This window comes from Hemicordylus capensis, chromosome 13 (genome assembly GCF_027244095.1).
Source record: "Hemicordylus capensis ecotype Gifberg chromosome 13, rHemCap1.1.pri, whole genome shotgun sequence".
In the NCBI taxonomy this organism is placed as follows: domain Eukaryota; kingdom Metazoa; phylum Chordata; class Lepidosauria; order Squamata; family Cordylidae; genus Hemicordylus; species Hemicordylus capensis.
Window position 1 is genome coordinate 21,260,813 of NC_069669.1, and position 14,656 is coordinate 21,275,468.

Genomic DNA, 14,656 nt, shown 5'->3' on the forward strand with positions numbered 1-14,656 from the left:
CATATGAAATGGAGTCTAGAAGTGTGAGCACTGCAAGAGATTCCCCTCAGGGGATGGAGCCGCTCTGGGAAGAGCATCTAGTTTCCAAGTTCCCTCCCTGGAGGCAGCATCTCCAAGATAGGGCTGAGAGAGATTTTTGCCTGCCACCTTGGAGAAGCTGCTGCCAGTCTGTGAAGACAATACTGAGCTAGATAGACCAACAGTCTGACTCAGTATATGGCAGCTTCCTATGTTCCTAAATATATTCAGTGAGTGATCATATTATTAATATTTTCTAGGAAAGGATGGTTCCCATCTTCATACACAAAGCCACTGGAAGAACCAGTTGAAGAGTCAATCCGTTTGCCAGTGCCAAGGTAGTATTGTTTTAGCTGGAATTTATAAAAGTGTAAGTGTGTGTGTGTGTGTGTGTGTGTGTTGATTTAACAAAACAGTCTAGGATTGCTGCAGACATGCCATACACTGTCTTCAAGGCTCCTGGGGCTAGTCCCCTGAGTACATGACCGTCTACATACTTCTGTAATCACCAGTCTGCAATTATAACAAGAAAATTAGACCAGCCAATAGCCAAATGCTTTAACACTGGCACGCACACACTATCTGATTTGTCAATCACGACATCAGAGATGCCGTTGGATGCCGTGAAATTGGAAGCAAGGGGGAACTTTTGGATCCGGGCGCTCAGGACGCCCCCGGAGGCCTCAGCCTCGCAGACAGCACCTGATGTGTCCTCAGCAGCCAAGCCTAGACTGCCGAACGCTCCCTTACGGGCGTTCTGGGACTGTCACGGCAGCTGCTGTACCTTTCTTGCAACATCGGAGCCACTGAAGAAAGCGGAAGCCAAAACGTCTTGCATGTTATGTTTCCGTCTGTTGATCAGCAATAAAGGCATACTCTTCTTTTTGATTAACGGCGTTCTTCTGGAATCAAGAAAATACTCGTATGGAGTCCTGTTTGCAGTTTTAAAAATCATTGACGTGCTCTGTGTATGTTTGTCCAAAATTGCAATCTCGCTACATATAGTCAATGGGAAGAATGCAGTTGAAGTTAGGCATGAGGAAGTCTCGCTGAAATGGATGGGCCTTTAGTCATGAATCACCTGTCTCCTTTGTTTGAATGCTAAATGTTTGGTATGCTAGAGGAGCATGTCTAGAAGAGATTTCTCCTCTAGGGTGTCTTTGTATATCCCACCTCCAGAATGCCTCATCCACCTTGAGAGAGAGGGAAATCAGGAATGGCTGTCAACTTCCTCTCTGGTTTGTGGGGCAGGGGTCGGGTAGTCTGACCCACCCCTGCTTTCTAAGCCCCTGTATGGACACAACTTCCACCAGCTTTGGCCACCCCACCCCACCCCAAGCACGTTCCTCTGCCTTCTCCTTTCAGATGTTTACCTTTTTCTGTTGACTTTACGTTTTATTATTGTCATCACCAAGTGTACTCACCAGGTAACTACACCTCGCATGCACAAGTGAGGCAGGTTTCCTTCCCCTCAGAAAAATGCAATATCTGGAGGCCACATGGGCCAAAAAAAGGATGGTGTAACCAGACAGGCTGCCCTAATTGCAAGAAGCTGAAAGGAAATTCGGGAAGCTGGCTTAGCTTATCCATGGTTTCCTCCTAGATCTTAATCGTGGTTTGTGTTTTTTTCCCCCCTCTTAGCCCTGCACCTGTCCGAAGCAGCAGCTCAGTAAACTTATCCGAGAGAGGAGGGGTTGTCCTGCCCCCGCCAGATTATTTGGTCCCTGCGCAAACAAGGGCCACTTCAGAAACCAGACAAGAGCCTTCCAAAAGTATTGCTGTTAAGGCACAAGTGGCCAAACCGGAAAGCACAGCCCCCGTGAGTAGACCGGCCAGTTGCACATTGCCTTCAGGAGTTCTGTTTAGTGTGCTCTAACCTTTGTATTGAAGTCCTAAATTAGCATGGAAAGGTACACGTGAAATATCAGATGGCACCCACTTTGCCCTTGTTCATGCATTAAAGTTTCGTATAAACACCAGGGGCGTAGCTATAATTGAACGGGGGGCAGGAGTGGAGACAAATGTCGCTGGATCCTGGGGGAGAGTGGGGCAGTCTGCTAGCTGAGCGACAGCTTGCTCTTCTGGGCCCCCTTCCTGCCCCTCCAAAGAAGGGTAGGGCAGGGAGAAAACACACCAACAGGGGCCCATCCTCATTTTTGCCCCAGGGCCCATTCCAACCTTGCTGTGCCTCTGATAAATACCAGCACAACAGCTCCCAGTCGTATATCATTCTGCAGAATATAGACTTCAACGAAAACTTTGCAGGGGGGTGGGAAGCACGTCACAGATTTGTTCTGAAGCTTCCTTTTAATGGTTTCAACCCCTTTCCCTAAAGGCTTGTTCAGAGCTAAGCGTCCCTAATGTGACATAAATGGCTTGCTTGTCTTAAATGTGTGTACAGGAAAACCTTGCGGCGGTTCTGTTCCCAGCTAGTATTCGTGGATACCGAAACCACAAATACCGAGTAAATGGGGCAATGGAATCAAGGGGGGGTAGTTACCTAAGGCAGGAAATCAGTGTGGTGGGGTTGTTTTGTTTTTTGTTTTGGCTTTGTTTGTTTTTTAAAGAAATTGGCTAAAAAACGGCCAGGGTGAAGTGTCCTGCCATGATCCAGGGGTCCCCAACCGTCCTTCAGCACCCCCCAAGTGCCATAAATCGGCTGAAAATGGCAGTTGTGTGTTTTTTTGTTAAAAGGAAATTTGGCTGAAAAACAGCCCCAAGATTCAAATAAAAGCAGGGCAAAGTACCCTACTGTTCTCTGCAGGTCCCCAGCAGTCCTCAAGGGCCGAAAATTGGCCGGAAATGGTGGGTTTTAAAAAAAGAAATAAAATCACGCTCTGCGCACATGCCCAGAAGGGCTGAAGTGGGCTGCACACGTGGCCATTTGGGAGGCAGCCAGGGAGGGAGGGAGAAGGCGTTGGCTCCTGCCTCTGCAACCATCCGCTGCTGCAGCCGCCTCTGCCACCATACTGAAGGTCCCGCCTCCGCTGCCTTCCCCCTCACCCCCCTCCAACCCCAAGCCCTTTACTTGCAAAGGGGAATCCTTGCCGGATTCCCCAACCTGCGGATATGGAAGTCTCCCCACCAAACCACCCACCCACCCGCGTATGCTGAGGTCAGGTGCCTATTCCCCGACCGCTGATATGAGAAACTGCGGAGAACGAGGGTTGCCTGAAATTCCATCGAGGATTTTCTCCATGCCAGATGTACAGCTTTCTGTCAAATTGCTGAGCAGAATTCTCAGTTCGTGACTGTACCTGAATTGATCCGAGAATCATTAGGATGCATTTAAAATATTAACAACTACAGGAACTTTAATTAGCATTCCCAGGTGTCAGGTGTTTGTGCTGGGTAAGAGAGCCCATGGAATGCAGAGATGGACCTTAAAAAGTCACTGGATGCAGATGCAGATTTCAGAGAACAATTTTATCACGGGGCAGCTAACAAATAAAGATGATTATGATGATGCACATTGAAAGACAGATAAAACCCTGAGAAGTCCTAAATCAGAAACACACATCTACCCTTGATGATAACGTGGAAGTTCTGGATGTTACAATAAAAATATGAGAGAGATCACAGTTCCCTTTTATGTTAAAACACAAATGCTTGGACAAATTTCCAAGATAGATTGTACACGTACAAAGCTCTATTATGTTCTTCACAATTCCTTCTGGTTTATACTGCAAAGAAGCCTTGCGCTTATAATTTTAATTTATTTTAACTGATTGTAATATATGCCACTTTCTTTTAAAAACAAACTGCCAGATGACTGCCAACTTACAAATACGTTATTTAATAGCAAACCTACAGATATATAGTTGTGTGAAGAAAATATCATGCAGATAAACATTTCAAGGGCCAGCATAAAAATGCGCAATGAGAAATGGAACACAAACCTTAACCAGAAATCGATACCAGATTTGTAAAGGGCTTCCTAAAAGAGAAGACCTTGAATTGCCTCCTATATACTTTGAAGTCTGGGCCAAGGAATGCCATTCTGGGCGTCTGATTCCACAGATATGGCCAGCATGTCCAATAGAGAGTGTGGCTGGGGTTGCATCTTTGCTGCACACGCCATTTTGAGAACATTCTTGTTGAAAAGCGATGTATAAATATTTTTATATTCATTCGTAAACTGAAAGAGCAGTTATCGCACAGAGATAAAAACAAGGGCAGATTCCCGTCTGAAGCTGCTGAGTTGGACTCCGTATGTAGATCTGGCACCCCTTCTCACGTGGGCTTAATCGGGCCTGGGTGTAGCTAATTCTCTACAGCAAGTGGCTGTCCCTCTTTAGGTGTTGATGTACACCATTCGTCTTGTTTTGCCAGTTCATCACCAGTTGGAAGTGGGTCACACCCATTTTGATTCGGCCTTTTGCTTTTTGGACTGGATCGTGTGTGTGTGTGTGTGTGTGTTCCTCTCCACAGAGTTATGTGACACACCTGCCTCTTGCCTGGCTAGGCCGTCTGGCCTCGCCTGGTAATAATTCCTCCCACACAGGCACACGCACATTGGGTGGGTGTGCGGGTGTGCATGTGCGCACGCATGCCAAATGAGAATAACACCATGCAACTCCTGGCTACAAATGCTATGTTGCTTTTCTTATACATTTCTAATACATTTCTTAACTAATACATTTAATACATTAACTCATACATACATACATTTAATTTATTTATTTATTCAATTTCTATACTGCCCTTCCAAAAATGGCTCAAGGCAGTTTACACAGAGAAATAATTAATAAATAAGATAGATCCCTGTCCCCAAAGGGCTTGCAACCTAAAAAGAATCATAAGACAGACACCAGCAACCGTCACTGAAGGGATGCTGTGCTGGGGACGGAGAGGGCCAGTTACTCTCCCCCTGCTAAATGAAGAGAATCACCACCTTGAGAGGTGCCTCTTTGCCAAGTTAGCCGGGGTTGTTTCTTAGTTGTTAAGGTGCCAGAAAAGGGAATTGTGTTCTATTCCTAGAGACACTGTATAAAAATAAAGGCGATTGCCACCCTCCTGTCCTACAGAATTAGAACATGATACTGTATAGACTGGCTATCGGAGGAAGAGAAGCTGTTGTTTAAACATCCCCAGAGCTGCCCTATCCTGAGTCAGGCCATTGGTCTATCTAGCTCAGTATTGTCTTCACAGACTGGCAGCGGCTTCTCCAAGGTTGCAGGCAGGAATCTCTCTCAGCCCCATCTTGGAGATGCTGCCAGGGAGGGAACTTGGAACCTAGATGCTCTTCCCAGAGCGGCCTCATTATCCTCTGAGGGGAATATCTTGCAGGGCTCACACTTCTAGTCTCCCATTCATGTGCAACCAGGGTGGATCCTGCTTAGCTAAGGGAACAAGGCTACCACAAGACCAGGTCTCCCTCCTAACAAAGTTGCCTTTGTTATGAGAGGAGGAGAGTTGTGGTAGTGAGCACGAATGGTCCCTTTGCTAAGCAGGGCTCACCTTGGTTTACATTTGGATGAGAGACTGCATGTGAGCTGGGGTGGGGCCATAGCTGAGTGGGAAAGCATCTGCATGCAGAAGGTCCCAGGTTCACTCCTTGGCAGCATCTCCGGGTGGGGCTGGGAGAGACCTTGAAAAGCTGCTGCCAGTCAGTGTCTGCAATAATGAGCCAGATGGATCAGTGGTAAGGCAACTTCCTATGGAGGAGCTGGCTGGGGTGGGGCAAGTGGGGGGAGAGGGGTGTGGCGTGGGTGGTCATCACAGTATGCAGATTTTTCTGAAACAAACTGTGTTTAAATTGTTTGAATTCTCTGTTAGTATTATTTTCAAGAAGAAATTTGTACTCTGGGTCTACCAACTTCCCAAATAACTATGATCATAGCATCTATATTTTATCACGCTTTGTGGGTTTAGGGTTTTTTAAAACCCGAGAAATGAGCCTGAGCCATTGTACAGTGTCGGAATTATATACTGTTTCAGTTAGTCTGTGGCCACTGGGTGAGACCTATTAGATCGACATGTCCTTTGGCTATAGCTATGGGAGCAAGAGTTTTGGAGATTTATTAGCCTGGTGAAAGGTGCTAAGCCAGCAGGACAGTGAGTTCTTTGTGCTACAACAGGCAGAGAGGTGACTTGCTGGAGTCCGGTTAAATTATTGTGCCAGTTGAGCATCATTGGACTCTGTTTCATGTCGTCAGCTTTAGCCCAGGACATTCTAGAAGAGACTCCGTTTTGAAAGACGTCTTAGATGGCTCATTACGAGGACGTTGGCCTTACAGAAAAATCCTCAGGAATTTCTGCCGTGCGTTAACTTGGAAAGGGATCCACACGCTCTCCTTGTGAGGAGAGAAGGCAGCCTAGAGCTGTGCGGAGGAAGGAGGGCCATCTGGCGTTTTCTGTGACCCTGAAGGTGCTTATGGGGTCCACAAAGTCACCTGATGCTAGCTTCTGTCTTTCTACACATGGGGCCAGCTTCTGGTTGTCTTGCAAGCAGGGGTGTTGCGAGGTACTTAAAAGACCCAGGGCTCACAGGGCCTGACTGAGCTGTGGATGATGGGAGTTGTAGTTCAGCAACATCTGGAGCCCCCACCAGGGTAGGTACCACTGCTCTAAAGGAATCCAGCACACTCTTTTCCAGTGTTGAAGCTGTTAACAACACTGTTAGGAGGAGAGCTGGTCTTGTGGTAGTGAGCATGAATTCTCCCCCTCTGCTAAGCAGGGCCCACCCTGGTCTGCATTGGAATGGGACACTACATGTGTGAACGCTGTAAATTATTCCTCTTGGGGATGGGGCCACTCTAGGAAGAGCACCTGCCTGCTCGGCATGCAGACGGATCCAAGTTCCCTCCCTGGCAGCATCTCCAAGAGAGGGCGGAGAGAGACTCCTGCCTGCAACCCTGGAGAAGCCGTTGCCAGTCTGCTTGGACAGTACTGAGCTAGATGGACCCAGGGTCTGACTTGGTATAAGCTAGCTTCCCGTGTTCCTAATCACTAGTACTTCCTTGTTATATCTGGTGTGTTTTAATCAGGGGTATTGCTAGGATTAGGTCCCTGACTTGCTGTTGTTGATTTCTCAAGTTTCCCTGCCCCTTGCCAATCACTGGTCTTGGCAGAGAGGAGAGCTGGTCTTGTGGTAGCAAGCATGATTGGTCCCCTTAGCTAAGCAGGGTCCGCCCTGGTTGTATATGAATGGGAGACTTGATGTGTGAGCCCTGCAAGATCTTCCCCTCAGGGGATGGAGCTGCTCTGGGAAGAGCAGAAGGTTCCATGTTCCCTCCCTGGCAGCCTCTCTAAGACAGGGCTGAGAGAGACTCCTGCCTGCAACCTTGGATAAGCCGCTGCCAGTCTGGGTAGACAATACTGAGCTAGACGGACCAAGGGTCTGACTCAGTATATGGCAGCTCCCTATGTTCCACTTCCTGTGATGACTCAGGAGAAGGTTGTCCCCCCGCCCACAATAAAATGTACAGTTACCCCATCATCATCTCCTCTGTCACTGAATCTCCCCTCTCTTCTGGCAGTTGTGGCCAGAAGCCAGAGGGCTCCTGTTTGTTCTTCCACTCTCTCTCCCTTCCCTTTCCATTTGCACACCAAGTGGGGGAGGAGAAGGCAGCGGTTGGGGGCTGGCTCTTCTGGTGCACGGGGGCGGGGGGGGCACCTTGACCTTGACCCCCACAAGCAACAGAGCCTCTGGCCTCAGTGGCAGATGGCCGTGTGAGCAACAAAATGCCAAGTGCTTCATTTGGCAGGTGACAACTAGCTGTGTGCTTCTTTTGGGTCCTGGCCATTCCTTGAGAACTCATTGCCACTTATTTCAGTGGGATGAATTTGCTTCACTTACATTTATTTATTTATTTATTTATTTATTTACTTACTTACTTACTTACTTACTTACTTACTTACTTATTACACTTCTATACCACCCCACACTCGTGTCTCTGGGCGGTCCGCAATGATAAAACAGTTAAAAACACCTAAAAACAATTAAAAACTAACAATTTAAAAATCAGTCACAGAATGAAAAACCTATACATTATTAAGAAGCTGGAAATGCCTGAGTAAAAAGATGGGTTTTAAAATATTTTTAAAAAATTGTCAGAGACGGGGAGGATCGTATCTCAGCAGGGAGCGCATTCCATAATCTCGGGGCAGCGACCGAGAAGGCCCGTCTCCATGCGGCCACCAGACGAACTGGCGGCAACTGGAGACGGACCTCCAGAGACGACCACAATGGATGGTGGGGCTCATAATGAAGAAGACATTCTCTCAAATACCCAGGGCCTAAGCAGTTTATATCCTGCTCCTCCTCCAAGGAGCCCAGAGCATGGTTATGATCTTTCTCACAACCACCCTGTTAGGCAGGTTAGGTTAAGAGAGAAGCAACTGGCCCAGAGTCACCCAATGAGTTTCATGGCTGAGCAGGGATTTGAACTCGGATCTCCCCGGTCCTAGTCCAACAATTTAGCCACAAGACTGGCGTCCTCCGCTATGTAATCTTTCCAAAAAGAAGGTGCTACATTTTGATCTAGGCATGCCTGTTCTAAGGTGCACTAGCCTTCCCTGCAGGCGTCTGGATTTACGTTTTTCAAATAGACTTCCAAAATCACACCAAGTTAACATTTAATATAGGCCAACAGAGGGGCCATTAATTCAATATATCGTTGCCTTCCTAATATGGCCATTTGTTCATGGCTGTATACCAACATAGTCAAGACCGAATGCCGGTTCAATAACTGGCATTTTTCACCAGCTTTCAGCTGGTCAGCATTCTTGGTGATGATGAGATTGCGGTGAAACCTATTGAGGTGGCTTTTATACACTGATTTATAGAGTTAATTTAGTCACACGTTCTCACTCTAGGTAGTAATATAATGAAACCTACATAAATATCTTGTCCAAGAGAAGATAGCACAGTCTGTTGGAATGCTGGGGGTTACTCCTGCAGGATATTTAGCCATTAAGGAGAACAACAGTGCCACCTTCTGGGCACAGGAGGTCATTGTCATTTTTAAATGGGCAAACATGGGAATTGGCAAACTGAAGAGGCATGTTTCCATAATATAATGAATGCCTAATCCAGCAGTCAAGAAATACACCGCAGACTAGCACTCAGTGGGGTTGCAATGAAGGCCTTGGAAAGGATATTTAGATGCTGTGACGTGTCTACACTTAACAAAGATTAGAATAGTCTGGACCATGGTTTTTCCCGTGACACTCTATGGATGTGAAAGCTGGACTTGGAAGTAGGGATGTGTGAACCGGTTCGGCGGTTCGGATCCTAACCGAACCACCCCCGGTTCAGTTAGGACCCCTGAAAATTGGTAGGATGGTAGCTGGCACCCAGGGGTACCTGTCACCCAAACCCCAAAGCAATTGGACACTCATACGATTTTTTATGAATTTTTGAAAAATATTTTTATTTTTTTCTCATAGGATATAATGGGACTCGAACTAGGCCATTATTACTTATTGTGTAGCACCCATGGGTGCCAACAACCATGTAAACCCTGAAGCAATCGGACACCCCTATGATTTTTTATGAATATTTGAAATATTTTTAATTATTTTTCACATAGAGTATAATGGGACCCGAACCAGTCCATATCCCCTATTATGGAGCACCTAGGGGCACAAAAGCGGGGTGGGTGGTAGACAGATAGGGGTGCCTACCACCCAAAAAATCCCAAGGCAATTGGACACTCCTCTGATTATTGGTGAATTGTTAAAGTATTTTTGAATTCCTCATAGAGAATAATGAGGATTGCAGCAAATGTATAGCTTCTCATCGGGGGGAAAGGGGTGTCGTAGAGTGAAGTGTGGTGGCTGGCAGTTCCTAGGGTGGGCAAGGAAGCTACCGGAATTATTTGAAAGGAATTGGGCAAAGGGGTGATTTTTAAGTGATTTTTGAAGTTTACGCATCTTTAAGGTTTTTCTCCATAAAGAAGCATGGAGGTGTCAGCAAATGTATAGCTTCACGTCGGGGGGAAAGGGGTGTCGTAGAGTGGATTGTGGTGGGTGGTAGTTCCTAGAGTGGGCAAGGAAGCTACCTGAATTATTTGAAAGGAATTGGGCAAAGGGGTGATTTTTGGTTAATTGTTGAAGTTAACGCGTCTCTAAGGTTTTTCCTCATAATAAGTTATAATGGAGCTTTCAACAGCCCCATAAGTGCACTTGGGGGGTGCTGGGGTGGCCCAGAGCGAGTGGTGGTGTAGTGCACATAGGGTGCCAACCACCCCCATGGGTTTCTAACCCATGGGGTACAGGGTTCTCTTGTTGCTGAGGTATTGAGTGTGGATTCTATGATAGCAAATGAGATTTTCAATGAGACACCATGAATCCACTCTAATATGCTATCATAGAATCCAACCCTAAAGGGAGGAGTCAAAAACTTGCCAGGGTGAAATTGTCACCCGGGCGACCCCTCCACAGTTGGCAACCTCTGCAAACCCCAGGCATGCCGGCCAAAAGATCCCAGGGATACTGCGGAGGCATGCAAGGGTGTTTCCGGGTTGCCCCTCACCCTTGGACTGAGGAACGTCACATTCTCTCTTCTGTGTTGGCTGCAGGTTCGAGGGCAGGGAGGGGGTTGGCTTTAAAGGTTTCCACCGCGTTTCCCCCGCCAGTGTGCAAGTCCTTAAGAGCCCGTTGGGGGCGGCAGTGTACATACATCCCTGCCGCCCTGTGCCACCGTTTGCCGGATTTAGCCGGAAGTAGGAGGTGTGACTCCGTGCATCTCTCTCGTGCACACACACAGTCACACTTCCTACTTCCGGCTACATCTGGTAAATGGCGGTTCAAACTGGTTCAGAGGCCCGTAGAAGGGCCTCCGAACCGGTTCGTGCACATCCCCACTGTCTCATTGAAAGGAGAGCAAAAGGGGAAGGCGGACACTTGGCTGGTAAACTATCCACACAGACAGATTTTTATCTTCTGAGTCTCATACATTTGCTATCCGTTTATTTCGCCATGTTCTCCCTGCACTGGATGCTAATGGTTTTTCTTTCCTTTTCAGAGACCTGACATGAATGGCATTGTAAAGCCACCTTTCTTAAGGTAATGTCTTTTATCTTTAAACCTGATGACCAGATGTTTAATAGTGCAAGAGCTAATGCTGAAAGGGGTTGGCTTGAGTCTGCATTTGTATGTCCGCTCTTGGGAATGATCCAGATGGAATCCTTTGGGCATTTCTAGAAGTGGACTGAAATTACCTAGGCTGCCATTTTGCTCCTGGAGAAGCAGATTTGATTGGGGATCAGTGTTCCCTCCAACAGGGATTCCCAGATGTTGTTGACTACAGCTCCTAGCATCCCCAGCTGCAGTGGCTTTTGTTTGGGGATTATGGGTGTTGTAGTCAACGACTTCTGGGAATCCCTGTTGGAGGGAACACTGTTGGAGATTAACACAACAACAAACCTCAGTACTACAGAGCAGGACAGTTGATATACTGGTGATTCTTGTCGTATTGTTAATGTTATTGCATTGTATTTGGCTGTCATTGAAGTGGCCAAGGATTTTTCTGGGTGAATGTTAAATGCTGGGACACTCCCCTTGGGATTGAACAAAACCCTACCCAGAGCAGAGAGAACAGAAAACACGAAGACAGGGTTAAATGAAATTGAACGAGCAACACCAGGAGAGGTGGAGCACGAAGGCTCTGACGAGGAAATGGCTTCCTTGTTCTATGCCAACGAGCCCTCTAATTGACCCGTTATCAGTTCCAGTTGAGCCCAACGAGAACCTAATTATGTGGCATCCTGCAATTTCAATTTCTTCTTCAAACAAGCAGCTATGAGAGGGAAGTGCCTCTTTCAGTTCTGAGTGGTGAAGTTGGACGAGGTCATTCTGTCTCCGTGCCTCTCTCCTGTGGGCGTTGAAGGAACTCTGTTAGTCTAGCTAGAAAGAAGCTCCTTCCAGAATAAACGGCACGGCCAGACTATTCTGCGGAGCATTTAAGGATAGCCGAGCTATCGGGCTTGGGAGCCTGAACAGCTCCTGCCGTCCTGTTGGAACCGTTCTCCACGTCGTCCTGTGGCAGAATTGCTGCCACCAGAGCCGTCTTGGCCAGTGCCACAGAGTCCCCCCGTGGGAGCAGGGCCAGGGACCACTTCTGCGGCCGCTTGTGTGAAAGAAACACCAGCCGTGGCGCTGGGTGTCAGAGAAGTGCTGGCAGTGTGGCCTATTTTAAGCAGAGACAAGGGAAAGCGTTGATCACATACACGGAACTCCTTACAAGTTCGCTGGGTGCTTGCTTCCACTACAAAACAAGCATGTTTTGGGGGCCAACAAAAGAAGTACTTTCCCCACTCAGCGCATCATCCATCTATGGAATTTTCTGCCACGAGATGTGGCGATGGCTACCAGCTTGGGTGGCTTTAAAAGGAGCTCCGACAGATTCATGGGAGAACAGGCCTGTCAATGGCTACTAGTCCTGAGGGCTAGAGGCCACCTCCAGCCTCAGAGGCACAATGCCTCTCAATACCAGTTGCAGGGGAGCAGGAGGGAGGGCATGCACATACCTCTTGCCTGTGGGCTCCCGAGAGACATTGGTGGGTCACTGTGGGAAACAAGGTGCTGGACTAGCTAGGCCTTGGGCCTGATCCAGCAGGGCTGTTCTTAGGCAAAAAAGAATTGTTTTGCAGGCTCAGCTCATAAGCAGGCTCTGGAATTCTACTTGTCTGTGACGAGTGAAAAATGATGCCTGATGAATGCAAAAACTCCCAATGAGCAATGTATCAACACAGCTCGAGGAATCATCTGATGAGTAAAATATTGTGTCTAGCTGGTGAACTCAGCCAACATTTCTTGACCCCCTGCTCATAAGTAAAAAATGGAAACGAAAGCTTGGCTAAACATCACTGCATCTTAGATGGTTAGGGGTTTCATGAAATAGGCCCCTTTTACCTTGGTTTTGGGGGCATTTTTCTTCTTAAATCAAACTTGGAATTTGAAACATGGCCAACCTCAATATAAGCTAGGGGAGTCTCTTCGTTCTTGGAAGATCTCATGCATATGAGTCCAAGAAGAAAAAGGGGAACTCGAGACAAATCACTTCCCACGGTGTAGCTTTTTGCTGACCCCACCAAGTTCTACACTAGATCTTTCTCGCTAGAGTTCACCATGACCTCGGTCAGATTTAAGACAGTAATTATTAACTAGCTCTGGAGCATAGACAGAGTACAGGCCAAAGCAAAAATTCCCCCCATTAATTTTAGAGTGAATTTGTCACAGTGGATGGACACACAAAAACATACATGCTGATGGTATGGTTTTATTGCTAATTGTAGATCTTGTGTTAGTGACCAACACAAAGTTCTTTGTTATCCTAAATTTTGTAGTAATTGTTTGATTTTTTTCTTCATACAGTGGAGAAAATCCATTTGCTACTGTAAAACTCCGACCAACAGTTACAAATGACCGCTCAGCACCAATACTTCGATGAGCAACGTGAATTCCCCTTTTTTACTGCTCCTTGTAAACACTCTTTTCAGCACATAGCATTTGAAAATCATATCTGAAGTCGTTTTTAAACTTTATTTAAATGTAATTACTGTGTACAGTAGCAAAACATTATAGGATTTCTGACTTACAATATCATGGCTTCCTATATCAGCTAATAATTGACAGGTTAAGATGCTTAAATTCTCTTGATTTTACAGTGTGCCTTTAGGATTGTGAAAATGGGGGAAGAGGCTCGAATGCTATCATTACCAGCATAATTAATCCTTTAAAAAAAAGACTCCTCTATACCAGTTGTAGGGTTAACTCTATGGGGTAAGTTCTAATTATTTAAGTCTGCTCAAACCATTTACTTAGATATACAAATACATTTAGCTGATTTTTAAATAGACAAGCCATCTAAGGATTATCTTAAGACAGCAATAGACTATTGTGTAAAGTAATGTTTCACTATATTGGTTAAAATGTCTTCAGATACCAGAATAAATATTTATCTTCTGAATGTTCAGATAAGAATAATCCTTTAACACTATTGCAGCACATTACAGCACAAGCTGCAGGAGAACATTTGCTGTGTTATTTAGAAGACTGAGAAATGCATACAAAACTGAAGTCTTTCTAGCTTTATAAAAACAAAAACTGAAAGTCCAGATAATGTAAGCAACAGAATAAAAGGCGGTGGGAGAAAGACTGAAGGCAAGTTGTTGTTGTTTTAAAAGAATGCAGGAAATTATAGGCTGATGAGCTTAATTTCTGCTCTGGGTAAACTCGAGGAAAGCACAGGATGCAATTAAGCACCTAGAAGAACAAGCTTTGCGGAAGGAGAGCCATGCCCCTGCTTCTACAAAAGGTAAGCCCTGCCTCTCTGCCTCTTGGGAGTTCTTTGCGTGTGTTAACAGGAACGTGATGATCCAGTCGACATTGTCCCCTTGGACTTTGGGAGCTCTTGACAACAGAGTCCCTCACCAAAAGCAATACCTGGCTTTTGTGGGGGTTGCTGGCTCAGCACAACAACGTGAGGTGTGTAGTAGAGGGAACTAGAGAGTAACTCGCTCCCTTCAAGTCGCTCGGTGGGAGCAGCAGCAGCAGCTCCGAGAAGTAGTTGCCCTTCCCAGAGTAGAAATAAGACACTTCCCCCACTGACCGTTACAGCCGGCTCTGACCTCACAAAGTGGCTGCAGCATAGATGTGTCAGGGGCTTGGGGTGGAAAACTGCCCCCAC

General features: G+C 46.5%; 1 protein-coding gene across 3 annotated transcripts in view; it reads left to right on the forward strand.

The window, feature by feature from the left end:
• The window catches only part of BAIAP2L1 (BAR/IMD domain containing adaptor protein 2 like 1), a 159,298-nt gene extending 145,362 nt beyond the window's left edge, over nucleotides 1–13,936 (forward strand). For all 3 annotated transcript variants that reach the window (XM_053276789.1, XM_053276790.1, XM_053276786.1), the window contains 4 exons: nucleotides 279–356; nucleotides 1,660–1,837; nucleotides 10,991–11,031; nucleotides 13,342–13,936. In XM_053276789.1, coding sequence (XP_053132764.1) covers nucleotides 279–356; nucleotides 1,660–1,837; nucleotides 10,991–11,031; nucleotides 13,342–13,417 — 373 coding nt within the window. In that variant the 3' untranslated portion in view covers nucleotides 13,418–13,936. The remainder of the gene's footprint in view (nucleotides 1–278; nucleotides 357–1,659; nucleotides 1,838–10,990; nucleotides 11,032–13,341) is intronic.
• The last annotated feature ends 720 nt before the right edge of the window (nucleotides 13,937–14,656 follow it).